The 26,745-nt window shown below is 54.4% G+C and overlaps 1 protein-coding gene across 2 annotated transcripts in view; it reads left to right on the forward strand.

The window, feature by feature from the left end:
• The window catches only part of ZNF423 (zinc finger protein 423), a 332,672-nt gene that overhangs the window by 42,910 nt on the left and 263,017 nt on the right, over positions 1-26,745 (forward strand). The window contains exon 2 of one of the 2 annotated variants that reach the window (XM_025852448.2): positions 21,268-21,327. The exons of the other annotated variant lie outside the window; for it this stretch is intronic. Within the exon in view, the coding sequence (XP_025708233.2) occupies positions 21,268-21,327 (60 nt within the window). The remainder of the gene's footprint in view (positions 1-21,267; positions 21,328-26,745) is intronic. 2 annotated transcript variants of the gene reach the window in all.

Here is a 26,745-nt window from a genome sequence, read left to right on the forward strand (position 1 = left end):
AGCGCAGAGGAGGGCGCTTGTGACCTGAGGTTACAGAGGTTGGCGGACGGAAGACCTGGTGTTCCAGCTGTGTGATCGTGCACTTGTGTCTTAACTTCTCTGGGCCTTGCTACAATGGAGAGAGCCATACTCTGCTCCTCACTTATCTGATGGGTTCCAGAGGCCAGATGGAGTAAAAGTGGTTGTACTACACACACCTGAACAGAAAACAACCATGGGCTAGGTGGGTGGTTTTTAATTTATTTTCTTGTGGTTTTTTTTTTTTTTTTTAAGATTTTATTTATTTATTTGAAAGAGAGAGCACATGAGCGAGAGAGCGCCAGCAGGGGAAGCAGCAGAACGAGAGGGAGAAGCAGGCCTCCCACTGAGCAGGGAGCCTGATGTGGGACGTGATACCTGGACCCAGAGATTATGACCTGAGCGGAAGGCAGACGCTTAACCGACTAAGCCACCCAGGCGCCCCTGTTTTCTTGTGTTCTTTGACTGCCCTTTCCCCAATTCTCCTGCCTCCAGGGCTCTAGCCCAGCGTGTGACTCCCTCCTTGAGCGTAGCTCTACTCAGCTCCTCTTGTTCAGGCGAAGGGACTGTGGCTCTGGGACCGGAACCCTGGACTGGGATCAGGGACCCATGTTCCGGTTCCTGCTCTGCCTCCTGGGAAATCCTCTCCAGCCCTGCATTTCTCTTTATCATAGAGTCTGTAATCTTTCAGGCCTCTTCCAGAGCCCTCGTCCAGAACTCCCGGATGGGCCAAGAGGGTGGACTTCTACAAGTGCCTTTTAAAATCAGATGTAACCAATTGCCTTTTGGGGAAAGATTCATCGTAATTTTAGCTGTGTCTTTGCAATTGTCTAGACCTAAGATCAGCATTTTAGGAAAAAATGTCGAGATAAACTCTCCCCTGCCTCCCTTCTGCCCTCCCCTCCCCACTGCGAGGACTCCGTGCACCCCTCCTGCTCCCAGAACGTCAGGTGGCCAGATCCTCGGCTGAGCCCCAGCTATTTGGCAGCTGAAAGTTTTGTCCCTGGAAGACGCCAGACTTATTTTGAGATCGCAAATGTGGTGGATGCTTCTCTCTGCTGGAAAGACACCAAGTGTCTGGTCTCAGCTGGGGGGTGGCGTTTGGGGGGGATGTTAGCAGCTTCTTATCTAAAGTAGACATGTGCTTCTCTTCCTTCTCAGAAACTTTTGCAGTCAACTGTGTCACCTGGTACTTGGGAGAGGGCCTTGAGCATCGTCATTGCTCAGGATAGCTTAGTTACTGCTATTGTGGCTATTTTTATTGTTATTATTAATTTCTGTTTCTCCAGGACTGAAACGTTGCCCAGGTGTCTCCTCTAGACAAAGACACTAAACAGTGATCTCTTTGGAATCATCTTTTTAAAAGAACATCCTAGGAAAGCTCTGTTTAACTCAAAGGAATGAATAGCTAACGGTAGGATTTCCGCCACCTGGGTGAGACACTGACTTACAGGGAAAGACAACTTCCAAGCGCCTCTCGTGTCATTTTGACTCAATACCAAGGAACACACTCAGGGCCTCCACCAGAACACTGGAACAGAGGTTGCAAACTGGTTATCTAAGGACCCACATCCAGTGCCAGAATATTTTGTTTTGCTGGCCACTGGGGATTAAAATGTGTGTGGAATTGGAACGTCGCACTTAAAATTTGGAAAAGTTCGCGCGCACACACACAAACACACACACAATCCAGATTTCTAGCTCCTTTTCAAAGTCATCAGAAGATCCGACTGGCCTGGCGCTAGCTGCATCAGCAGGGACGGGCCAGGGCTGCCCACGGGCACGGGGGCGTGCGTGCTGTCAATTGCCACAGACGCCCCTTGTCCTTGTCCCTGCTGTGTTAGGGCGAGCCTTGCTCCCCACTCCCCATTCTGTGTTCAAGGGTTCCGTGAACCGTGGCCGGTCCCACCACCGCTCTGTGCCTCCGTTTCCCCGTCTGTCCAGTGGGACATTGGACAGGAGCAGTGATTTCCCACTGTGCTCAGAGGAGCCAGCCAGGAGGGGTTGAGAGTGGGGGTGCCCGCACGTCTTACTGCCTTTATGAATGGAGATTCTGCATTAGACTTCTGGCAAGGTAAGGGAGGTGCTTAACAAAGGCTGGGAGATCACTGCCTGTTCTGACCCCGTGTCGAGATCTGTCTGTCCTGCTGCCGCCCTGGGGGGGGGGGGGGGGAGCGATTGAGGGTGTCGGGGCAGGGAAGGCATACTAAGCCTTCGATTATGAATAATTAATAATAATAATGATGGCTACATTCGCTGACCAGCCTTGTTCTCCCACTAAGGTAGATGCTTTTCTCCCCATTTTGTAGATGGAGGAAGCTGCGGTTCAGAGAGGTTGAATCACTCGCCAAAAGTCACACAGCGGATAAGTGCCAGAGGTCACATAGCTACGGGCCTGGGTTTGTTTCAGTCCAGACCCTGAGACCCTGACAGCATGCTGCTCCCCTGGGGTGGCTGGGGAGGGGGGCATTCTCATGTACAGGTGTGGGGAGGAGAGCCTCAGGAGGGATGCCTGGCTTGCAGAAGGGAGGCCAGTGCCCTGTGGCCCATCAGGCTGTGAGTTCTTTGTTGTGTTTGTGTGTGTATGTTTTAAAGTAGGCTCCACGCCCAACGTGGGGCTTGAACTCACGACCCTGAGATCAAGAGTCACATCTTCTACCAACTGAGCCAGCCAGGCTCTCCCGCTTTGTGTTTTTTTAAAAAAATTGTATGTATATATGTACCCGAGAGAGGGAATCCCACCTCTGTCCTTGTTTGCCCTCCAGACCCTCACCTTTGTTGGCAAGGCCAAGTATAACTTACCAGGCCTCACGACACACAACATGCCGGGCTCTTCATCTGCGCTGTGGGCAGCCCCTTGGGAAGGTAGATTGATCACATCCTGTGTATTGGTGGTACTTGGAAAGGTGGAGTGACAGGCCCGGCCTGAGGTCCCACGGCTGCTGGGGACCAGGCTGCCGAGGGTCAGGCTGCCACCATGACCCAGGGCCTGCTCCGAGCCAGCTCTCAGCCTCTGGTGGGCACAGCCTCATGCGTGCCCCTGCATTGTTGCTTCTTGAGTTGTCCAGGGCTTCCAGGAGGAAGAGGTGGGAGTTCAGTCCTGCTAATGTCCTGGAGTGAGGAGCTGTTTGTTTTCTTCCTTCAGCTTCTTCTGGGGAAGCCCTCGTGAGGCCTTCTCCTGACTTTCCAAGGCGTTTCTGTGGGCAGGAGGGGTGTGGACCCATGGCCCTTGCCTGGGGAGCGCCCGGTCTTTCCCGGGGAGGGGGTTTCTGGGTGTGGGACGATGATGGGACCGTTCGTGGGCTCAGCTCCTTCCCTGTCCATCAGGGCTCAGTGGTCGCTCACGACAGAAATGAACTCTGGACAACTCAGGCCAGAAGGGAGGTTAAGGGGGAGCCAATGGAATGACTAGAAGGTGAAACAGGACCCCGGGTACGTGCAGATTCGCGCAGCCAGACGGAGCGGCTCTTCTCTGCCATGCCAGAGCCCCCAGCTCTTCTGTCCCCATGCCGCTGTCCTCCAGGATCAATGTCTAGGAGGATGTGAGCCTCTAGCCTGTCTGGGTCCCAAGGGGTTTTTGCCTGGCGCATTTTTGCCTGACAGTCCATCGAGGTGCGAGTGGGTGAGAAGTGGCTCCCTCGGGCAGAAGCAGGGTGCTGATCCCGGAGGCTGGGGCACTGGGCACCTCGTGGGCACCACACCTGCCGGACTATCATTCTGCCCTGCTATCACCTTGGAAGGCTCCAGCAGCCTGGGGGCAGGGCGCGGGGCGGGCTTGGTGGGGGGGAGCGGACCATTGCCCATCTGGCGGGGTTCGGGCTGCGGGCTCGGATTCACCACATCACGACCTCTGGGGCACCAGGATGGGCAGGGCCTTGGGGGAAACCGACCAGGCGTAGTTGACCCAGCACTGCTTCCCCAGGTGCGTCATGGGTACCCCTGGGGTGTGGCAGGAGATTTTAAGAACACTTATAAACTTAAAATTAATTGCTAATGGATACACGGGGCACAAAACTCAAAACACCCTTAGCCACCCACTTCCCCTCCCTGGAGGCCACTGGTGTTACTGGTTTCTTGTCCCAGAACGATTCCGTGTGTGTGTGTGTGTGTGAAATGTATATATTTCTCTCCCCTCCTACAATTCCTCTCCTTTTCTTACTGCCCAGCCTGTTCGATATGATTCCAGGGCAGTTAATGTTGCTTTGCGGCTGCGCTTTGTACATTAGCTTTGTATTCTGGAAGGTTCACGTACCAGCCATAGGTGCTCAGCTTGGTGAAGTTCCGTCAATGGGACACCCTGGTGGAACCAGCATCAGGTCCGAAAACAACCCAGCCGGCTTCCTGGAGCCTGCCCCCCCGCCCCTGGGCCCCTGCCCAAGGGGATCGGCCACCCTTACACCAACACTTGAGATCTGAATATCTGCGTGTTTATTTTGATGTGTTTTTGAAAAAGTTATAGGCAGCACATCCAAGTTGAGATTTCCCAGGGATTATTGCTCAGGATGAAAAACACAGTCGTAGGTCCAGGGCTCTTGATCTGGGGAGACGTCAGAGTAGCTTGGGGTGCTCTCTTGTTTTATGACCATGGGACAAGCCTGAGGTTACCCCTGGGGCCACGGGGGGCCTTGTCTTCCCCTGGTGTGGCCCTCAAGCCAGGCTCCCCTGTTCCCTACAAGACATTGTTCATCCGGAGTGGACCCCCTTGTAGGACAGGAGGGGAACCCGAGGGAAATGGCTCGACATTTGCTGGCCGATGTGCTTCAGTCTATACCAGGAACATTGGTCCTGCCCCTTCCCCACCCCCCTCCTCTCATAGGCTGGTCACGCTCTAGGTGCCTAGATCCCGTGGAGCATAACCAGGTGGAGGGGGTACATGGATGCCTGGGAGCAGGGACCCTCTGCCCCAGTGGTTTGGTGTGTGTGGGGTTTAGAGCTGGATAGAAGTCTGAATCCCAGCTCTGCCACCCGTTGGCTGTGTGACCGTGGGTGAGTGTCTTAACCTTTCTGAGCATAGGTTTCCTCACTTGTGAAGTGAGGGTGGTTAAAAACTCCCCCGCAGGGTTACTGTGAGGATTACGTGAGCCCACCGTGTGTTGCACACCCAGCCCGGGCCTTGGTGTGCATGCTCAGTGAATGGTCATAGTTGTCACAGTTTCAATGATCATGCTGCCTGGGATCTTCTCCCTGTCCCTAGGCCTGGAGCTGCAGGGGAAGTGGGAGAGGAGAGCAGGGACAGAGGCCTGCTTCTCTGCCCCTGTGGCATCCATCCCAAATGAGCAAATGGCTCTCAGCGGGGTACGGGGAACGGAATCTCTCCCTGGCTGGCTGTAGCCAGCCAGCCCCAGGGCAGCTGTCCTGTTCCCAGATCCAGGGTTCCAGGCTGGGTGGCTGAGGCAGGCAGGTTGGGCGGGGGGCCTGGGCAGCTGACAGAGCCTCCTGGGGGCCTAGGAGGCCAGCTGCAGCCTTGGAGTGGAGCAGAGAGCCAAATCATCACTTAACCCATTCTGTTCCTGCAGGGATGGTTGCTCTTCCAGGCCCCTAAATGGCACCCCTTTCCTTTCAGTTGCCTCCTTTGCCCTGTGAGTTCCTTGTTAGATCGGGGGGTCTCCAGCAGGCAGTGCACGGACCACATCAGGCCTGTGAGAAGTTTATTGGGCCTGTTTAAAAATTGCAATGATTCATATAAACATTCAGATCTCTGGCCTTCCGGGAAAACCCAGAAGATCTGACCCTGCTGAGCATACTCCAGGCAGCAGCTTGGATTGAGCCAGGGGGTGGGGTCATTTATAACCCGACAAGTCTCCTCCCTTCCCTATTCATCTCTGGTGCCCCTGTGGTCATTTGGGATCCTGGCCTAGAGGAGCCCGTCAAGGTCAACTCCAGCCTCCCCTCCTAGCTGAGCCTTGAATTCCCTGAGGGTCTCTCCAGCTCGGCTTGACCCCCTCCCATGCCAGCAACCTTACTACCTCCTGAGTGCACCTTCCCATGTAGCCTGTGCTGATAGAATCCTCTCAATTCCTTCCTGCAGTCTCCCTGTAGTGACTTCCACTGGTTGGTCTCGGCTTGACCCCTTGGGGCCACACAGCAAGCTCATTCCCTCTTCCCCATGACAGCCTTTTGGACGCCTGAAGACAGCCCTGAGCCTGCTCCTCTGGGTTCAACAGCGTCTGTTCCTTTGCTTTCCCTCCTAAGATGTGGTTTCAAGATCCCCCATTACCCTGGTGCCCCTTCTTGGCCACCTCCCCATGGGGCCATGAGCTGGATTTTCCAGGGCTGCACTGCACATCCTGGAGGCCCTGAGGACATGGGGGGTCGGGTGGGGGTGGACTTCTATTACAAAAGGAAGATATATAATGCATGGAAAGTGTTCCTTAAGGCCAAATACCTCAAAATACCTACAGCATTTCCAAGTGCGGCACGAGGGGTCAGTTTGATTTTTCTCTGTGTGCCCACCTGTATCTGAAATCCGCCCCCCGCCGGGGATTAAAAAAGGTAAAAAAGTGAAGGGCTTGGGGTGAATTCGCTTTAACCAGTGGTGCCTGATGGGGCCCGGCCTTAGAATGCTCACTGCCCGGAGTCTCGCCCTGAGAGAGGATTATGGGGACCACAGTGGGGGAGGGGTCTGTTCCCCGGGTTGGACAGCAGAGGTCAGCTGGGGCCTCCGATACGGAGGGGGGCATTTTAGATGAATGGAGCACCCGTAGCAGAGGTACTGAGGCAGGAAATGTTTGCCTGGGAGGTGGGGGTGCAGATGCATGAGCTGGATGGAGCAGGGTCTGCGGGGGCCTGGGGCCTGGACACAGATGGAGGACTCTGAAGGTGACGCACTCCACAGCAAGGGTACCGGTAACTGTGATGCAGTGACGGCTGTCTCTGGAGGCAGAGCTGGGTTACTCTGGCCCCCCAAGCGGGGGCTGTGTCACCTTGGGCAAGTCATTTCCTGTTCTCCCGCCTTGGCTTTCTCCTGTCGGATGGCATAAAGGCGCTGCGAGGATTAAAGTAGCTGATGCTCCCCAAATGCTTCGCCTGGTGCCTGGCAGCTGGGGTCGCCCTGATGATGCTCTGCTAGATGTCATGGTCTTTAATGTGCTTGTGGGTGCTTTCGGCCGGTACAGACCTTATCCAGTGCTTATAACTGCGTGGCGACGAGCGCGTACTCTTCTTTCTTCCATTTTACAGATGTGTACGCTGAGGCAGAGGTGCAGGACTTCTGTCTGGGGCTGCTGGGCTCCATGCCTGGGCTCCTTCCATGACACGGCCTGCCTTTTAGAAGGTTTGGGGGTGGGATGCTTGCCCCGGGGGTTGTGCTTGGTGCAGATGGCTCTCAAGGGCCTCTGGTTTCTGGAGAACACTTTTTAACCTAATGAGGAAGGCTGTAGGGCTTGCGGGGAGGGGGTTCTGTCGGTGGGTGCCAGGCCCAGGTGGGAACGGACACCTCCTGTCAGGAGCTCAGGCCCCTGGCTGGGGCAGGTGAGTTGGAGTCCGGCCTCTGGGGGGGACTACCCGGGCTGGATTAGCTGGATGAGGGGCTGCAGGCTTCTGTTTCGGCCCAGCCCTTGGGTCTTGTTGGTGCCCTGCCAGCCCGAGTGAGTGGCTGTGGCACCTCACTCTCTCTGGCAGGGCCAGGCTGGGCTCTAGAGGGATATCCCTGTCTCTGTGATGTGCTGGGGCCTCCGGGGCCTCGGTCCGCAGAGGGGCCCCGCTGCTGCGAAGGGGCCGCAGAGGGGCTGCACAGGCTTCTCGGGGCCCTGCCTGTGCCCTGCTCACCCCCAAACTGGGATGTGGGATCGGCAGTGATCAGTGTCAATGAGGGAGATCTGGTGGGACTGGGAAGGAGCCCGGCCCTGGAGTCCGGGCTGGGCTGGACCCCCCATGTGGGATGCGGTGGGCGCTTCACTCCTTGGGCCTCAGCCTTCTCCTCTGTGACACGGGACACGCGGTGTTGCCCATCCTGACCCAGCACCCTGACCTGTCAGCAAGTGTGTCTGTTTCAGGGCGTGAGAGTGTGCTGAGTGCAGGAAAGCTCCGTGCACACCCCAGCAGCTTTGTGGGTGGAGGGACGTGGGCTGGTTTCTTGAGCCAAGACCACCGCTGTGACTGCCCTCTGCTGAGCACCGCCTGCTGGGCTCTCACCGGGCACCCGACATCTGCTGTCTCCTACTGTGTCATCTCCTCGCCTCCTCGAAGTACCTCTGAGGAGTCGATATTTGTATCATCCCACTTGACTTATGAGAAAATTGAGGCCCAGAGACAGACACTGCATGGCCTGTGTCACACAGCGGGTTACTGTCGGAGCCATGCCTCGAAGCCCTGGTCGGTATGATGACCAACCCTGTGCTCTTAGCGGTTGGAGTTTCCTGCCTGGGAGATCTTCCAGGCCGAATCCACCGCTGAGCATCCCTGCGGAAGCATGGAGAAGAGTGCAGCCCTGAGGCCTGCCGGGCCACAGAGCTGGGCATGGCGGAGCAGGACCCGAGCTCCCCCCTTTAGAGGCGGCCCCTCCGTGGCTGTCTGCTGGGGGGGTGAGGAGCCTGTGAGCAAGGGGGCGGGATGTGCCCCTACTTCTGGACTAGTCTCCAGGTCCCTGGTCCCCCCCTCTCCCCACGGCCCCAGACCACCCTAGACCTCTGTGGGCCTCTTCTCAAGTTTGTTTCCCAAGGGTGGACGGAGCTTCCGTGGGCCTCTCCCCAGGGCCGGAGAGGGGCAAGGAGTACTGTTTGCAGGGAATAGGGCATGGGCAGGGCCTGGATCTGTGGGGGCCTTCTTGGGGAGGGAAGGAGCAGAGGGTGGGAAAGAAGGGGGGTGGCCTGCAGGCGGGGGTGTTACAGGTGGGCCCAGGTGAAGGGCCGGGTTCTGCTGGCTGGTGGCCGCCTGACGGAGGGGTGAGCTCCCGTGTTTGCCCTGCCATGTGGTCCTGGGTGGGCACCCCAGCCCCAGAGCCCTGGTGGGGCTTAGGACCATGCTTTCGGGTGCCATGGGGCTGAACGGAGGCACTCGATATAGTCCGTAAGAACAGGCAGCCTGAGCGGTTTTTCCTGGCTCTGTAAACCCACCTAGAGGTCCCCACCTTCTGCCCCGGGAGCTGGGCTGTGGGCCTTGCCGGAAGAAGGCGTCTGCTCTTTCAGGTGCCGGACCCAGACCCTGGACCACGGCGCCTTTCCCATGGGCTGTCCTTCTCGTCTGTCTTCTTCCTTCAGTCAGCTTCCTGAAGTTCCGGTGCCACCTGCAGTCTCCCTGAGGCCCCTGGGCCTGGTGAGGGAGCCTGTGCGGAGCCCCGGCCTACCCCGCACTGCACCAAGCAGCCACCCCGGGCCCCCCGAGGCCGGCCCCTGCCAGCAGTGGGCCAGATGTGTTTTTTCGGACGGTGTAGGGGGAGCTTCTTCTGTGTGGGTGTCCTCGCATGATGTGTGGGCTGCTATGTTTTGATCGAAGGGAGCCAAACTGATTTTCCTGGCCCATCCAAAGCAGAAAGTTAAATAAACACAGCCAAGTATTATCACAGGACGCGAGGAAAATGAACTCTGTCCCCACGGGCGGCCCACATCTGGCAAGCGCTGGGCCTCTCAGGGCTCTGGGATGAGACAGATGTGATTGATGGTAGGAAGGGCTTGCTGTACCCCCCACCCAGGGACATGCCTCCTCCCAGGGCTGTGTGCCATTCCCGGGGCCTGGGGGTGCTGCGGGCGGCTTGTCTTCTTCGGCTGCATCCCTTGCTGTCCCCCGGCCCCTTTGGGGCTTTGCCTACAGTGGAGCTCCCCCTTCGGCTTTTGGAGGCTGCTTTTCTCTGTATAGGACGATGGATGGGAACTTTGGGCTGGGAGGAAGTGAACAGTGTGACGTTCCACATCCCCGAATCCTGCTGTGATTCAGGTGGTCCATAGGCGAATGAGGGTCGCCCCCCCCATACTTATATGTTGATTCTACTATTAGGCAAGTGTTACTTGATATGTTTATTCTAATATCTATTAGAAAAATTGTGAGTAGCACCCTAGATGTGTGATTTCATGTGGAGTGCCCTTTGGAGGCGGGAAGGGAAGGTATTTAAGCAAAGGAGAGAAGCTGAGGGAAAGAAAAGCATTCTGTAACTCTTAGTGCAGGCTGTGTGTGCTCCTGGCCAAGTTCCCGGGAGGTCTGCGGGGACTGGGTGGCGGAGGGGCCGGTCACCGCTCAGGGTGTCCTGCGTGCTTAGGAAGACTCCCACCGCACCTGCCTTGTCGGTCACTGTCTCAGGAACATCAGACCGGTGATGTCAGTGCCGCCCTGGTGAGGCCAGCTGCCAGGTGGAGACACCAGGTCCCCCGAAGGCCCCCACGTGCATTCTAACCACCATGGGTGGGCGATGGGGCGGAGCTGGGGGACGTGTCTGTGCCAATGAAATGTCCCCCTCCCGAACCAGACTTATTAAAAGCATTGACTCCCGAAACTGTGAAGTATTTATTATGATTGCCCCGACCCCTGGGACATGCATGCGGAATTACCAAATGTTTGGAAATGGTCATTACAGTTCATTCCTGTGGAAGGCTTGGGGCTTTTGATACGAAGGAGGAGAAGGAGAGATGGTCTGTGCATCCAAAACCAGACGAAAACACTTACATGCACACATGCACACGTACATGCACATCAGTTTTCAATAAGAGACTCAGTTTCCTCTTTGCGTGTGTTTAAGATAAACCACATGTATAACAAGGTAGTGACATTTATTTACAGTATGTTAGCACAGAGGAGAAGTTGTTAAGGGGTTGTAAAAAAATATTAGTTTCCACTTTATGATGCCTTTTTTAAAAACCCAGTTGGAAAAAAGGCAAGAGAGTGGGATTCTGGTCATGTCCACTCCTTCCTCCATCTCAAACAGGGGACAGATGTGGGTGGGTGCTGTCCCTTTCTCTCCTGATCGAGGGGCCGGGACCCCAGGCTGTGTTCCCTGGCCCCCCCATGGTTCTAGCGCCCACCTTCAGGTTCCTAGCGCTCACTGGGCCGCTTCCGTCCACCCCTTTGTGTGGGACGTGGCCATGGCCCCTCTGTGCACGGCAGAGTGTGCTCTTGGCTTTGTCACCTTCCACCAGAGCTGAACAGCTGGTGGCCAAGCACCCAATGTTGCCACCGACGCAGGAAGTGGGAGCCAGACCCTGCCGTAAATCCACGTTTATATGCTGCACGCTGCTGGTTAACGAGATCGTGCAGGGGTGACTGTATGAAATGAAATATATATATGAACGAGGAGATTAGCCTCAGGGAGAGGGGATTAAACAGGAGGACAGCCTGGGAGGCCTGAGGCCCTCCAAGTGTTAAGGCCCCCGGCAGGCAGTTCCCCAGAAAGGGAATTTGCAGGAAACCCCCCAATCCTGAACACATTTACTGGGAGCACAGACACAGTAATCCTATTTAGTGTTGCTCTCTGTGTGCCAGGCACTGGGCTGAGCTCTTTACGTGTGTTACTTCACTTTGCCTTCAAAACAAATGGGGATTTTATGACTCACACTTTATTTTTTTTTTTTAAGTTTTATCTATTTATTTTTTAGACCCAACGTGGGTCTCGAACTCATCACCCTGAGGTCAAGAGTCACATGCTTTTCCGACGGAGCCAGCCTGGGGTCCCCACTCCCACTTTGTAGATTTGTGTATTCGGGTAAAAGGAAATCAGAATTTTATCTGAGGTGAAAGTAGAAACTCTCACCTTGGCTCTCGGCTGGCCCCCCCGCCTTGAGCTTTGTCTGGGGCCCCGACTGTGGGCCTCAGAGCTCCAGGCTGGGGCTGTAGGTGGCGGGTGGTCCCTGCCGTCCAGGGGCCTGCCGGTCACCTTCCCTAGCTCCCACCCCTCCTCTCTATGTACACTCTGGGTCCTCACTCTTTTCCACCTGTTTCTGCCTCATTCAGAGATTGGTATTGATTCAGCATCCTCCATCATCCCTTAGCTTAGTTGTTCATTTATTTATTCACTCAGCTCTTAGGTGCCCCCCCCGGGGGGGGGCACAACCATGGCGACGCTTATCAACGGGGAGTCCACAGCCTAAGGGTTGAAGGTCAAAGTCAAAGTCCCTTTGTCATCTTTCTCCTAGTACCTAACTCAGAGTCCTGGGTCACTTAAGGCCCTCGGTGCTTAGTAAAGGAGGAAAAGGCCAAATACGCATTGGACATTATGTCTTACAAATCAGCAAACTCTGTGTCTGGGCAATCCTGAGAAAAATCACTGATCAGGCTCGTGGCCATGGGTGACATGTGTGGATGTGTCTCCTGCAACACGGCTTCTCTTACGGTAGACAGCCACCAGGAGTAGCCGGGGTGCCCAGCACCGGGGCACTGGCTCAGCCCGCCCTGCAGCCTCCTGTGACAGGGCCACCATCAGTGGTGACAGTGGCCACGCATGGTTTTTATGGGAAAAGATGCTGATCGTGTTACTGGCTGAGTTAGAAAAACAGGTTCCGGAGCAGTTAGTGGTGTTCAGTGATACATGTTGTTACAACTTTCTGGGAGGCTATAACGATGTATTTATACCCAGAAAGTTGTACTTTTTGTTTCTCAATTTTAACTTACATGTATTTGCTAGTTTTCTACATTGTACGTGAATTGCTTATGTCAGAGACTTTTATAAAAAGAAAAGGATGCTTACTCTAGGAAACAATAAGAAAAGGGCAACTCTTGAGTGAGTTCCCGGTTTCCGAAATACCTGGGACCCTAAGGGGGCAGAGCCTGGGCAGGGTGAGGGGTGGTGGGGCGAGCCGGGGAGGTGCAGTGGCCTGAGCCGTGAACTCCCCGGGGCTTCCCGTGACTTCCAGGGCTGGCTCCATCTCCTGGCCGCCACCCCTTCCCTCCCTGCGCCTCCCTTGGCAGGCCCCTTTATCCAGAGCTGTGCTAACTGGGCACATCTCTTCCCAGATCTGTGTTCGGCAGTGCCTTGTTTGGGACCTTGACATTGGCCAGTTGGTGGGAGGATTTACACTACAGACAGCAGATGCTACAAACCAGCACCCTTTCTCCCCGAACCACCTGTGAAACATTGGCCAACACACCACCGTCTCCACTGGTTTCCCCTTGACACCCCAAGGAACCTGTGTGTGTGGGGAGACCCCAGAGAATGAGTTCTCTTCCTAGGTTCCCCTGGTGCTGGCCCAGGAAGGAACGTAGGGAATCTTCTGTAAATTGGAATCACTGGGGAGAGAATCAGAGTCTTCCTTTTGTTGCTGACCCCACTCAGTCTGGAGCTAGAGCTTCTGTTTGTTGAAGGCAGAAGTGAAACAAAGGGGTTAAGAATCACAGTCCTAGCTTCACGTTGTCCTAGCTCTGCGACCTTGGGCAAGTTACTTGGTCTTAGTTTTCTCATCTATAAAATGGGGTTAATAAATGTACTTGCAGGATTGTGTAGGCCAGTGGTTCTCAAGCCCTAGCATGCATGAGAATTGCCCGCTGGGCCCCACCCCCAGAGGTTCTGCTTTTAAGAGTCTGCATTTCTTTTTTTTTTTCTTTTTAAAGGTTTATTTATTTATCTATTTATATCTTTATTTTAGGGAAAGAGAGAGAGAGAGCACATGTGAGCGAGCAGGGAGAGGGGCAGAGGGAGAGAGAGAGAGAGAATCTCAAGCAGACTCTGCACTGAGCGCGGAACCCAACACGGGGCTCGATCTCATTACCCTGAGATCCTGACCTGAGCCGAAACCAAGAATCAGGTGCTCAACCGACTGAGCCACCCAGGTGCCACGAGAGACTGCATTTCTAACAATGCTGCCTGGGGACTACATTCAGAGGAGCTGCAGAGCTTGGTGCCTGGTGAGGGCTTGGGAACACCCGAGTACGGAGCTTTGTGTGTGTGGACTCCAGGGCCTGGAAGCTAGGGTGCCTGGGTTCCAGGTCTGCTTCTGTCATCTCTGCTGCCTCCTGGGTGAGCTATTTCTCTTCTCTGGGACTTTATTTCCCCTTCTGTGAAATGGCTTGACTTTTGGGCAGCAGCTGAGGGAGCATCTGTAAAAGCCCACTGATACCAGGTGATTCTGGTTAAGAGGGAGTGGCAGGTGCGGGGGTGGGGTGGGGAGGGGAGAGCTTTGAGGGACCCCAGGCCATGCTGACTTCTGCCTCCTGACCCAGGCTGTGGCAGTGCACCGGTCCCTGGGGGCTATTGACCTCCCCGGGCCTTGCTCCTCCTCCCACAGAGCTTCGAGGTACTCTTTCAGTAAAATGAGAAAGAGCCGTTTTAATTCACTTGGATGCCTGGCCTTTGCCATGTTGTCGTTGCTGGTCCGTTCCTGATTCTGTTCTCTCCTAAAGTGGACACGTCGGGTGTCTCTGTGACATTCCGTTTCCTCTCCTCCTGCCCCGTGGCTGGGCTGGAGCAGGCAGCGCAAGGGGTGCGTAGCTGGATGTTCATGGCTCAGAGCTAAAGCCACACTTGGAAACATCCCCACTGGCCTTGTGAGCCCACGAGTTGGCTTCTGGACAGATGCTCCGGCTCCCCGGGGCCTCAGTGCCTCATCAAAAAAGTGGGGATTTGAAGACTTTCTCAGAGGGAGGCTGGGAGGATGAAGTGGGAGCCAGTAGGTGGGATGCTCGGCATGGTGCCTGATGCCACAGGGGCTCAGTGGAGGTTGGCTTTCCCCGGGGGAGAGCAGTCCTGGCTCTGGCCCCGATCTGCTCCTGTTGGACACATACCCAAGTGTAGTGGAAGGTGTGTGTGTGAATGTGTGCAGTGTGCGTGTGCCATCATAGGTACCTGTGGAAGGGGAAGATGTGTGGACCAGGATGGAGAAGGCCAATAGATTTTAGCCCACTTTGTTGAGGCTGTTGAAGTTGCATCCCTGCGTAGTGAGAAAGCGAGCCCTGATCGATGAGTGATGTCTGCCACAGGTGTGGGATCGGGGAGCTGGGTTAGGTTTACCACATCTATGCCATCTCTGGTCCAGTGAGAGCCCATCCCTCTCACACTTCCAGCACACTTGTAGTGCGTCATATCATCACCCTATTTTTCACATCGTCATTGTTATCACGTTAATTTTTTAGGGAAGAGTGGAGGAGAGGAGCCCCATTTCTGCAAAGTTGCTCCGTGTCTAGATTCTGCTGGGATTGGCCCTTCTGTTCCTTCCACAGATGTCTCCCAGCCCTTCTCTTTTGGGGTGTGTGGTGTGGGGTGATGGTGGGGGGTCAGAAAGGGAGGGGAGATGAGCTGGCACAGGGGCTGAGCCCCCTGGCTGGGACCACCAGAGGGTTCCACGTTTAGGGACACCATCCCTGCACTGTGGCAGGAACTAGGAGGTGGTGATACCAAAGGACGCAGGGCTGTCACTGGGCCCTTTCTGGGGGTGTGGTGGGTGAACCTCATGGGAAAACTGATGTCACTGTGGGAGCCCTCCTGTCTTCACAAGTGCAGTGAGGCCGTAGTGCTTGGCTGGGAACCTGGAGGAGAGAATGCTAACGTTGATTGCCTGTTTACCCTGGGCTGTGTGTGTTAGGAATACCAGCTCATTCCGTCCAGTCCTCTGGACCCTCCTGCCAGCGGCGTACTCATAGTTTGCCCATTTCATAGAGGAGGAAACCGAAGGTCAGAGTGGATCAAGCATCTTGTCCCAGATCTACTGGCCTGAAAGTGGCAAAGCTGGAGGATAGTCCTGGAGAGCCCTATTTTAGGACTCCCTACCTGAACTCCTCCATTTTACAGCTACTCTCCGGGTACCCTCATCTAGTCCATTTGTCCCGCTCTGGTGGATGACTTCTGGAAGGTTCCCCATCCCAGTAAGGATGGACCAACTCCTTTTTGGGAGTTCTTGGACTATTACTGGATGTCTTTCTGTTCTCACTGTTTTCTTGCTAAGCAAAGGCAAGGGAGAAAAGGAAGACAATGGCCAAGCAAGATCCAGGCTTCTGCCCCCTCTGCCCAGGATGGGCCAGGGGAAGGACTTATGAATCATTCTCAGAAAAGTTGCATCTCTTTATAGGTGCTCGTTCTAAAGCCGGTGTTCAAGGGGAAAGTCAAGCATCGCCAAGATTGCTGTAAACATGGATCACGAAGCTGCCCACTTGGAGACCCACCCACGACTCTCTTGATGGGTCTGTGGGACCGCTTTGCCTCCCACATTGGAACATACTGCCTTTTGTTATAAGCACTAGATCGGCAGAAGAAGTCTTCTGGTTAGGAGCCATGTTGTCCAAAAAATAGATTTCTTTAAATCCTAGGCTCACCCTCCTGGTGGTGAGATGCAGACTGACTGATGAGGGGGCTGCAGAGTTCTCATCCTTGTTCCCGGACTCTTTTCACCGGGGAAAAGGCAGGTGGTCTTAACTGGGCTATTTTCATTGTGACTCTCGTTTTGGCAAGTGGTCAGGGAATCATGAGAGCTAAATAAATGGGTCATGATGTGACCCTGTTATGAGATCTTCGCTCCTCTGAGGGTCTGAGCTTGGTGCTAAGGGGGTTGCCATGGGGGGCGGGGCGGGTCTTGGGTAGTTTTAGCTTTAGCTGTGGAGAGCCTTTGCTTTCTCATGCCATCACTCCCCCAACTCAATGGACTGCCCAGAACCCATCCCCACCTGAGAGGACCCCGGAGAGTGTTGGCCTAGTGCTTGGGTTTGTTTGCACTTGACCCTGGTCGTTTTGCCCTGAGGCCCGATGCCAGAGGTGGTCATGGGCTACACTTTACAGCATATTTGTGTGAGTTAGAAAAAAGGCTGACCATGCCTTTGTGCAAAAGTTGGGTACATCTTGCTCTAGGCATTCATAGCCCTGCACCAGGACACGCTGTTTAGTGAACAGAGTGTGGGCTAAATTTCAACCCTCTCTCACTACCTCTGCTGGGCCTCTTGTGCAGTGCACAACCCGCTCAGCCATACACAACTGTCCTCCCTGCTTTACACTTTTTCACTCCTTGAGATTGCTTAGTACTAAAAGTCGGGAATAGTGACACTGCATTTCATGCTTGACAATGAGAATCTGGGCTCTAGGTATATCCTTTACCTTCCTCGGCCCTGACTTAGTGTAAGTGAGAGGGTTTCTTTAAGGATGAGCCTAGGAGAGGCAGTCATGTGGCCCTTGCCTGGCTCACCACCTCCACTGGGGTAGGGATGCCTCTAGGGAGCCTCTGTCCGACCAGTGTGGGCCCAACCCTTCCCTGTGGGTGGGATGATTAGTGGGGCCGTGGCCAGGAAAGCATGGAGCGGTCCCCTAAGACTTTGGGAACACCAGCTAGAGGTGGGGCCAGCTGAGAATACTCTCAAAATAAAAGCCATTAATTTAGTGGTTCTTAAACCTTTCTTTGGCAGGCAGGAGGTGGTGGTGGTGTTCTAGATCTTTTTGATGAAACCCATGGATCCTTTTCCCAGAAAAATGCCTGTCTGTTCACATGTGTGGAGGCTTACATCCAGGGGCAGGACCTTCTCAGATCCTTGAAGGCAGGCTGAGCAGCTGGTCCTGGTGTGGATTTGGGAGGAGGGAAAGGGGTTCCTGGGCCCTGCTGACCTTGCTGGGGGCTTCCTCTGGCCCTCGGGTTAGTACTCACTGCTCTTCATCCCTCTCGTTGCCTTAGAACTTGTCCCCGAGCTTTCCTACCTCTGACCTGCACCTTGTCTGCCAACCCAGGTCCTGTCTGACCTTGACCCACGCCCCCCAGCAGCAGCCCTGGGGAGGTGGCTTACACAGGTGCCCACCTGGCACCACATGCCCCATGCCGCTGGGTTTCCCAAGTCCAGACGCCCAGCACACAGTCTTTGGGCCTCACTGGCATGTCGTTGATGGCAAGGCCATCCTGGTGCACAGGGGCAGGCTATGGGCCCTTCCAGGGCAGGAGAGCTGTCGTCACTTACAAGCCTGCTGCTGAGTTGGGGAGACGGCGTCTGGTGAGGCTCATGAGCTGTATACTCCCATGGGGCAAGCAGACATCCACGGCTTGTGATCCCAGAGCAGAGAGAGAACAGAGTTGTGATCTGTCTGAAGCCCTGATAGAGCTTCAGAATCCTTCTTAACACACCCTAAAAACCATGGTTAATACACTCTGTGCACTCTCCAATGCGAACACAAGCCCTGCAGCCCCTCTGTGTATACATACTTGCTGCCGTGCCCCGGCCCTGTGTGTTCACACTCCCTGCGCCCTCTCCCCATGCTGACACACTTGCGCCCGCACTCCCTCCCATTGTGTGCACACTGGCCTCGTGCACCCACCCTGCCCTTGCAAATGGCCAGCATTCACAGGAGCAGACGTCCCTGTGTTCCCCTTGAGATGGGACAGGGTAGGGGTGTGTCTTGGCCTCAGTGGTGCCAAACACCTTTCAATTAAAAAGTTGGAGGTAGTCTGTGGAAGTTTCCAGAAAGCACCTAACTCCTCTGGCCGGCTGCTGGGCAGCCCCTTTGGCTGTTATCCATAATGGACACAGTGCTGATAGAGTTTTCTCTGAGATGCTCAACCCTTGGTGTCCATTGTGCCTCTGAGGCCGAATTCCACCTGGCGATGGCTCAGGCCCCCAGAGCATGCCTGCAGCCCACGGATTCAGGCCGCCCAGCAAGGGCCTGGCTCCGGCTGTTGCGAAGGCCTTCCTTCCTCGGGGCCTGCTGCCCCCGCCAGTTATCTCGCTGTTGAAGAGACCAGTCTGGACAGAGGTGTCACGGTCTGATTGCGGGGGAAGGAGAGCCTCTGCGCGTTCATGGACACTCACGGTGGTGCTGGCGGGCCAAGGGCTTGGCTTTTGCTCATCAGGAATGCATAAAGGATGGCGTGTTTCTGCTTCGCTAAGGGAAAGTGGGGGTGGGATGTTAGTGGGGTGCATGACAGCAGTTGTAGGAAAATGCTTTCACTCCCATGGCACCAGGCGGGCTGGCCACAGGCTCCTCGCTGTGAGAGACGTGGCTCTGGAGATGCCGGTGCGTGATGCGGCCACTTGCCTACGGTGTCTACCACTTTGAACTTCCCCAGCCGGCCGGCATCGGGTCGCTCCCCTCTCGCCACCTCTGCAGGCTTCTGGTCCTCAGGAAGAGAGCCTGAAATCCTCCCAAGAGCTCCAAAATGGCAGATGTCTTCATCCTTCCCATGATGGCCAAAGCCTGATCTTAGGGAGGGAAGGGTTGGGCATTTTGGGGACATCCTCCAGACCTTCAGATCTGGAAGGTCACTCTTCTCAACCAGAGAACATGGGCTGTTTGTCCTGATAGCCGGAGTACACCGTGGACGAAGGGAGAACTGGGGTCACGCATTAACATCATGGTGCCTGTGATCAACATGATACCCGCGGGGACCCGCGCAGACCTTGCTGAAGGTGACCAACAGAATCGCCGCACGGTAACCTTACAAACTGGGAACGGCTTCTTAATGGAAGCAAAATGCATAGATCTTAAAGTAAGTAAACGGTGAAATGCGAACGAAGTGGATTTTCAGGTGTGGTGGCAGGCGCCGTTAACTGCCCCTTTCATGCACAGCTGGCTTTGGATCTCTGGGAGCATCATCTGCCCGGGTTTCGGGGGCTGTCTGGTTGGAATCAGCTTAGCAAGTAGGATCCGTTTTGTCACAGAGCTGCGTGTTCGAAAACGCACCCCGGCTGTAACTTGCTGAGTTCAGACCAGAGCCTCGGCCCCACCCCAGCTCTCCCCGACCTTTCGTCGTCTGGATTCTGCCTTTCTCCTCTCAGGATGCAAACTTGGGCAAGAGAGAACACTCTGTTAGCATTCCTTGGCCTGTTGCTCCTTGTCGTGGATGTCCCCTCTTGGGCTCAGTCTGTGAGGCTCTGGCTGGGGAGCGAGAGCGCGGACAGATACATGATCAAGAGGGCCACCCCTGCAGAGCTGGACTTGTCCAGCCCTAGCGCCAAACCTACCTGAGTGCCTGAGCCCCTGTTCCAGCAGATGCCTCCATCACCCCGCACAAGCCTCTCTGCCACCCTATGGCTTAGGCACCATTATGAGCTATCTTTGAGATGGCTAAACTGAAGCTTAGAGGTTCAATAATTTGCTCACGAGTCAGAATCAGGATTCGAATCCAGGACCAGAGCCTAGCCTGCATGCTCCTCTCACTGCTCGGCTACCCAGCACACTTGTGGACCTGCGTTCCGTGGGGTGGGCTGGGGTTGCTGCTTATCAGTCCCGAGTTGCTAGGATTCTGGACAGCATCCTCTGCGCCTCTGTATGCGGTGGTTTCAGATTGCATTGGCCTTCCTTTCAGACGCACTTGTGTGTTTTAGGCCAGACTCTGCACGTACTTCCTGTAGCCATGTAAGACCTCAGGCACGTTGCTTGGCCTCTCTGGGAGTGTTGTTGAGGAGTACTTGCAGTATTGCCTGGAAAGCACCCAGCGCCGCGTCTGGCTCACCGCGTGTGCCCACGGAGGACAGTGACAGTGCAGAGGGAACGGGCGGGACCTGGTAGCTTCAGTTTGCACATATGTGGAACTTCAGAGCCCGTTAAATCTGAAAAATTCTGTGTATGCACATTTTTGGCTTAAACATTTTACAGAGTCTATAACCCAGCTTTAATATTATTACATGCCCTAGACTGGGATTAATTCCAGGACAAGAGCTTTTTTATGCCAAATAGAGTTTCTCCCATGCTCCCCTGGTGCTTGGCCTCCATCTCCACCAGCCTGGTCTTACATGTTGGGGTACAGGGTGGTGGAGGTGCCCCATCCCTACCCAGCCTCGTTCTGTGGGCTCAGGGGCGGGGTGGAGAGGTGAGTTGCTTTCAGATGTTACAGCCTGTGACTGCTGACCACAGGACCTTAGCATATCCTGAGGTTTGTCTGTGGGCCAGTTCTCTCAGTGTGTGCAACAGCACCCTGTGCTCCTCCAACCTCTGAGAGTGATCTTATTTGCTTCACAAACAAGCTCTCACATTTTGGTGGTGGCTTAAGGGGCTTTGGGGAGGAGGATGATGTCTGTGGGATCGGGGAGAGGTCTGAGTCTCTGCTGTCTTCCTGTGAGTGGCTAAAGGCTTTCTCTCAAGCGGAAACTCTGATTATAGATAGTGATTGGCTGTGGCATGGTGAAGAGAAAGATCCTGATGCTGCATCTGGCTCTAGGCAGTGCTGTGATTGATTTGTGATGTCTGCTAGGGACACAGAGATGGGGAAACTGTACTGATCCAGCACTTACTCGCTATTCAGGTTTTATTCTGATTACTTTACATCTCCATGAAGCCAACAAAGGCCTCTTTGTAGGCTTTACCCCCTTGTTCCTGATCGTGGGTATTATAAGGACCCCCCACAAATGACCCTTCTTCCTTGCCGTGTTCCCCACCCTGATGGCCTGTTTGTACAGCTTCAAAACTCACAGGCCCATCTCTGTTCTCTCTTTCAGTTGAAGAGGGGGAGGCCTCGGACTTTTCGCTGGCCTGGGATTCCTCCGTGACCGCATCAGGTAAATGCCCAGGGGCTGCTGGGGGGAGTTGCTGGGGGTCCTGGGGGGGGGGCGGGCTCAGGAACTCAGGAAGCCACCCAGCTGGTTATGGAAATCATATTCTTCATGTCACATTCCTGTCTCCAGGCCAGATTACCCTGTGCAACACGATTTTTATATCAGTTCCATATGGTCAATAAAATCTATTACATACGGAGACTAATATGCCCTATTCTCCTGGGGGACCACGTTTCCTTCTTGTGGGCGCATTCAGAGGGGCCATGATACCCCCACTACACAGGCTTTGAAGCTCCCTGCCGTGGGCCTCACTGCACATTCATTCCAGTCTAATTGCATAAAACCCGCTTTACTAGGATGTTTAAACTCCAATCGAAATCACAGTCCTCAGACTTCCCCTCCCAGAAGGGGATGCTCTGTACTCCCAGGCCAGCAACCCAAGCCCATGCCTCTAGGGGGAGGTAATAGGGGAAAGTTCAGACTTGTGTGTGGCCCCCATTGGGTGATGCAGGCGACTTGGCAGTCAGGAGTCACTTGGGTTTTCGGCTCACTTCTGTCCTTGCATAAGCTCCTCTGTGCCTCAGTTTCCCCCGCTCTAAAAAGGAGTGAAGGTTTAAAGATTTTCTAACTGTAAAGTCTTGTAATTTGGAGCTGCCTGTGGAACTTGGGATTAGAACTGGCTTTGGGGTCCTTGGGAGCTGCTTAGTGGAGGGCATGACTCTCCTGTTTGCTCTGCGTCCAGCCAGCACCTCTCTGGGCAATGGCCTTGGCTCCCAGTCCAGCAGGTACAGCCTCTCCGGCCTTGTCCCTGTCCCAGGATCCTGACCAGCTGGTTCTGGATTCCTGGGGGAACTGGATCCAGGCTGATCTCGAGGAATCTTGGGCCTGAAGAGACTCTGAGGGAATCATTTAGTCCAACTTCCTTGTCTTCTAGCTGGGGAAACTGAGGCACAGAGGGAGCTTTGCTCTGGGTCAGTAGTTCCAGAAATGTGGTGTGAGGCATCAGGCATATGAACATTTAATGCTCGAATGGTTATACATTGGATTTGTGATTTTATGGCTACTTGTGACTTATGATGATGCTGAAGTCATTTAAGTGAGAAAATTGCATTGACAGTTTTAAGTAATGGTACATAATGCTTGGGTTCAACAAAAATCATGAAGATGGTTTGTAAATGACAGAAATTTGGGAAATGCTGATATAGATTGCACAGAAGGGGAGTGGAGAGCTAGCACTGGAACCTGGGTTCCTGGACTCCTTGTCCAGTGCTCTTTCCAGCACGATGGGGAGCTGCTTGGAGAGTCTGAAGGGTCCTGGTTGGGTCCTGGCTGACTCAGGTTTGGGCACTGTTGTGTCTTCAGGTGCCTGGCCCTTGGTGACAGGGTCTCCCTCTGTGGGAAGGGTGTCTGAAGCCAGAACAAGGGGGCTGGTGCTCACATTTTCAGAAGAGTCCAGGATTAGGGCAGACCTGGGGGTCCACACCGGGTCAGTTGGAGGAAAGGACTGCATAGCCCCTGTGCTGTCTCTTCCTGTACAGGCGATATGTACTCCCCCTGGTTAGTGGAAACACAGTGAGATTATAAAGCTCCATGTCTCCTCCAGGGATCCTGACCCATGTCGGGGTGCATGTGCTCAGGCTTCTGCCAACTCTGAAAATGATCCCCACTGTGCTCTAAACCCCCGAACCAGGAAAGTGCCCAGTCTGGTGTCCATGTAAGGTCCTGCCGCCTTGCTGCTTTCCCAGTAGTGCTGGAGGCAGTGAGGACAGACAGGAACGGCAGTGGGGTGCCAGGAGGGCAGTGGCGTCGGTTGTGGTGGATGGACAGCCCTGCGCAGGGGGCACCGGGGGCCCAGGCTGTATCCCTAAGGCAGGGAACTGTCTCTCGGTCTGCGATGCCGAGGGGGGCCGTGTGGGGGCCCTGCTGGTCTTGGGTTCTCTGCTGCCATCATGGAATGGCCAGCCTCAGGGCCTCTCTGGGGCAGTTGGGCATCGCGGAGGTTGTGGGATTTGTCAGTTTCCAGGCAAGAGCTGAGCATGCCCCGTACACTTGTGCAGGAAGAGGTACATGACTCTTTGTGAGTCCCCTCCAGCCCTCAGGGACTCATGGTGCCAGTCAGCTTTGGATCATCTGCTCAGAGATGGGGAAAGGGAGGGCAAAGCATCCTGGGCATTGGATAATCCACAGCCAAGCAATGGATTGTTTTGTTTTCATTGGCCCATTTCTGGTGATTTTTTACAGTGTGTGCATGTGATAAATTTTCCTTCCCAATTTTGTTGGGCTTGGGCTATTAAAGTCAGCTTGGATTCCCTGAGCATGGGGGTTGTGAGATGGTGCAAATCCTGGGTGAGGGGCCAAAGTCAGTCTAGGAGGCAGCCCTGGATGAGGGTGATGTCACATTTCTTGAGCCTTGGCTTGGTCCATGCCAGGTACGGAGCAAATGCTTGACCTGCGGTATCTCACGGAGCCATTGTGACAGCCCTATGAGGTGGGTGCTGTTTCCAGCAGCAGCGCCAGAGTTCCTCCATAGGCTGGTTTAGGGGCAGCCATCTGGTGGCAGACAGGGCCAGAGGCCTGGGTAAAGCTGCTTTAGTGTAACGCTTTTCATTAAGGTGAGGAAATGTCACTTGGCCGCATCGGAGAATGGGGGCAGGTGCCGAGGAAGATTATGGGGGGAGCAAAGCCTCCCCAAGCCACCCTTGGCTCTGCCGCTGAGAATTGCCATCTTTATCTGGCGGACGGGGGAAGGAGGCTCAGAGCTGTAGAGTAGCGGACCCGCGGTCCCTGGCCAGCAAGCTGTGGAGAAGGAACTCGAACCCAAGTCCTCCTGCGGCCAGATCCTGTGGTTTCACCTCTGCACTGCGTGGTGCCAGAGGTGGGCAGGGAGGCCGAACCTGACAGTGTGGCATCGTGGGGGCTTCAGGAGGGTCCCTGGAGGTACGGGCCACGAAGGGTCTTTGGCTTATCAGATCAAAGGAATTCAGGGTGAGGTGAGCAGGGTGGGCTGAGAGCGTTTTACCAGGAGGAGCTGCGGGCCATGGGCCATGGGCCGTGGGGCAGCTCCTTTCCTTGGGGGCCTAGTAGCCGGGCTGCAAGCTTTGCGCGGTGCCCTTCCCCCTCACCCGCTTTGCCCTGCCTGTGGGAGCGTGATGGAGAACTCCAATAAAGAAGCAGAATGCCCCGTGTGCTCTCTGCTCACTTCTGGCCTCCTCCGGCCTCCCCTGCCTGGGGGGACCCTGTGGTCACCACCCCCAGGAACAACCTGGCCTGCTCTGTCTATGCCCTCGCATCAGGGCCCTGACAGTGATGGAGAGCCCGACCTGGCCTGCCAGGGGGACTGGCTCACGGCAGGGCTCCCTGGCGGGCCTGGGGCTTCATGGGAGGGGGGAGCACCAGCCTCTGCCTGCCCCTTGGCCAGCAGATACTGGGCTCCTGAGAGCAGAGCCCTGGGACCGAGCACTGTGCTCAGAGCCTAGGTGTGGGGTGCGTAGTAGGGGTGGGGTTTTAAATCATTCCTCACGGGATCCTGATTTTTCTTACCCATGAGAGGGGGGTGAGGGGGATAATAGGTTATAAAGAGATAATTGAAGCATAATTCTGAACCTGTTTTGAGCCACAGATGCCTTTGAGCATCCAGTGGGAACATTTTACGTGTGATTTCAGGGGAGTTCGTGGGTTTGAATGGCCTTAGAGATGGGAGAGTCTTTTGTGAGAGCCCCATAGAGGTCCTCCCTGTCCCGAGGCTGGCCTGTGGCCCAGGTGAGGGGGCAGGCTGGGGAGGGTCTCTGGTAAAGTGTGACACAGGCCCTGCTAAGGGACAGACTGTGCCAGGGACCTGCACCAAATTGCCAGATCATCTGAGTTTTTATTTATTTATTTATTTATTGAATTATTATTTTTTAAAAATTTATTTATTAGGGAGAGAGTGAGAGAGAGATCACGAGCAGGGGGGAAGGGTAGAGGGAGAAGCAGGCTCCCCACTGAGCCAGGGATCCCTGATGCAGGACTTCATCCCAGAACTCTGCAATCATGACCTGAGCCGAAGGCAGACGCTTAATGACTGAGCCACCCAGGTGCCCCCATCTGAGTTTTTACTTTTTATTTATTTATTTTTAAAAAAGATTTTATTTATTTATTTGACAGAGAGAGACACAGCCAGAGAGGGAACACAAGCAGGGGGAGTGGGAGAGGGAGAAGCAGGCTTCCCGCGGAGCAGGGAGCCCGATGCGGGGCTCGATCCCAGGACCCCGGGATCATGACCTGAGCTGAAGGCAGACGCTTAACGACTGAGCCACCCAGGTGCCCCCATCTGAGTTTTTAAAAAAGAGACCAGAAAGCTGGATTTTTGAGGGAAATCATCAGATTAAAAAAATGCAGCAACTCTTATCACTTTAAGGTAGCTTTATTGAGATACAATTTACATATCATATAATGCATTCACTTAAATGTACAATTCAGTGGATTTGAGTATATTCAGAGATATGTATCACCACCATTGTAGTCAACTGAGAACATTTTCTCTCTTTTTTTTTTTTTTTAAAGATTTTATTTATTTATTTGACAGAGAGAGACAGTGAGAGAGGGAACACAGTAGGGGGAGTGGGAGAGGGAGAAGCAGGTCTCTGGATGAGCAGGGAGCCTGATGCGGGGCTCGAGCCCAGGGTCTGGAGATCATGACCTGAGCAGAAACCGAGAGTTGGACACCCAACCAGCTGAGCCACTCAGGCGCTCCTTGTGTAGCCTAATATTGTCAAGATTTATCCAAATTGTAGCCTGTACCAGTCCTACATTCTTTGTTACGGCTGAATAACGTTCTGTTGTATGGATAGACCACATTTTGTTTATCTGTTCTTCTGTTAATGGACATTTGGGTTATTTTCCCCTTTGGACAGTTGTGAATAAGCTGCTGTGAATTTCCATGTGCCAGTTTTCAGCTTTGGCGGACATACACCTAGGAGTGGAATTGCTGGGTCTTGTCGTAACTCTCTGTGTAACTTTTTGAGGAACTGCCGAACTGTTGCCCATAGCAGCTGCATCATTTCACGCTCCCACCAGTAATGTGTGGGAGTTCCAGTTTCTCCATAGCCTCACCACCAGTTGTTATTTTCCCTTTAAAAAAAATTTTTTTTTTAAAGATTTTATTTATTTGACAGAGAGAGACACAGTGAGAGAGGGAACACAAGCAGGGGGAGTGGGAGAGGGAGAAGCAGGCTTCCTGCCGAGCGGGGAGCCTGATGTGGGGCTTGATCCCAGGACCTTGGGATCACGACCTGAGCCGAAGGCAGATGCTTAACGACTGAGCCACCCAGGCGCCCTTTCCCTTTTTAAAAATTTTAAAGAAATTTTTTATTCCAGCCTTCCTAAATGTGAAGGGGTATCTCATTTTGGACAACTCATATTTAAAAAAAAAAAAATCTGGGG

Source organism: Callorhinus ursinus, unplaced genomic scaffold (assembly GCF_003265705.2).
Source record: "Callorhinus ursinus isolate GAN/ISIS: 27379988/994484 unplaced genomic scaffold, GSC_fseal_2.0 scaffold56, whole genome shotgun sequence".
In the NCBI taxonomy this organism is placed as follows: Eukaryota; Metazoa; Chordata; class Mammalia; order Carnivora; family Otariidae; genus Callorhinus; species Callorhinus ursinus.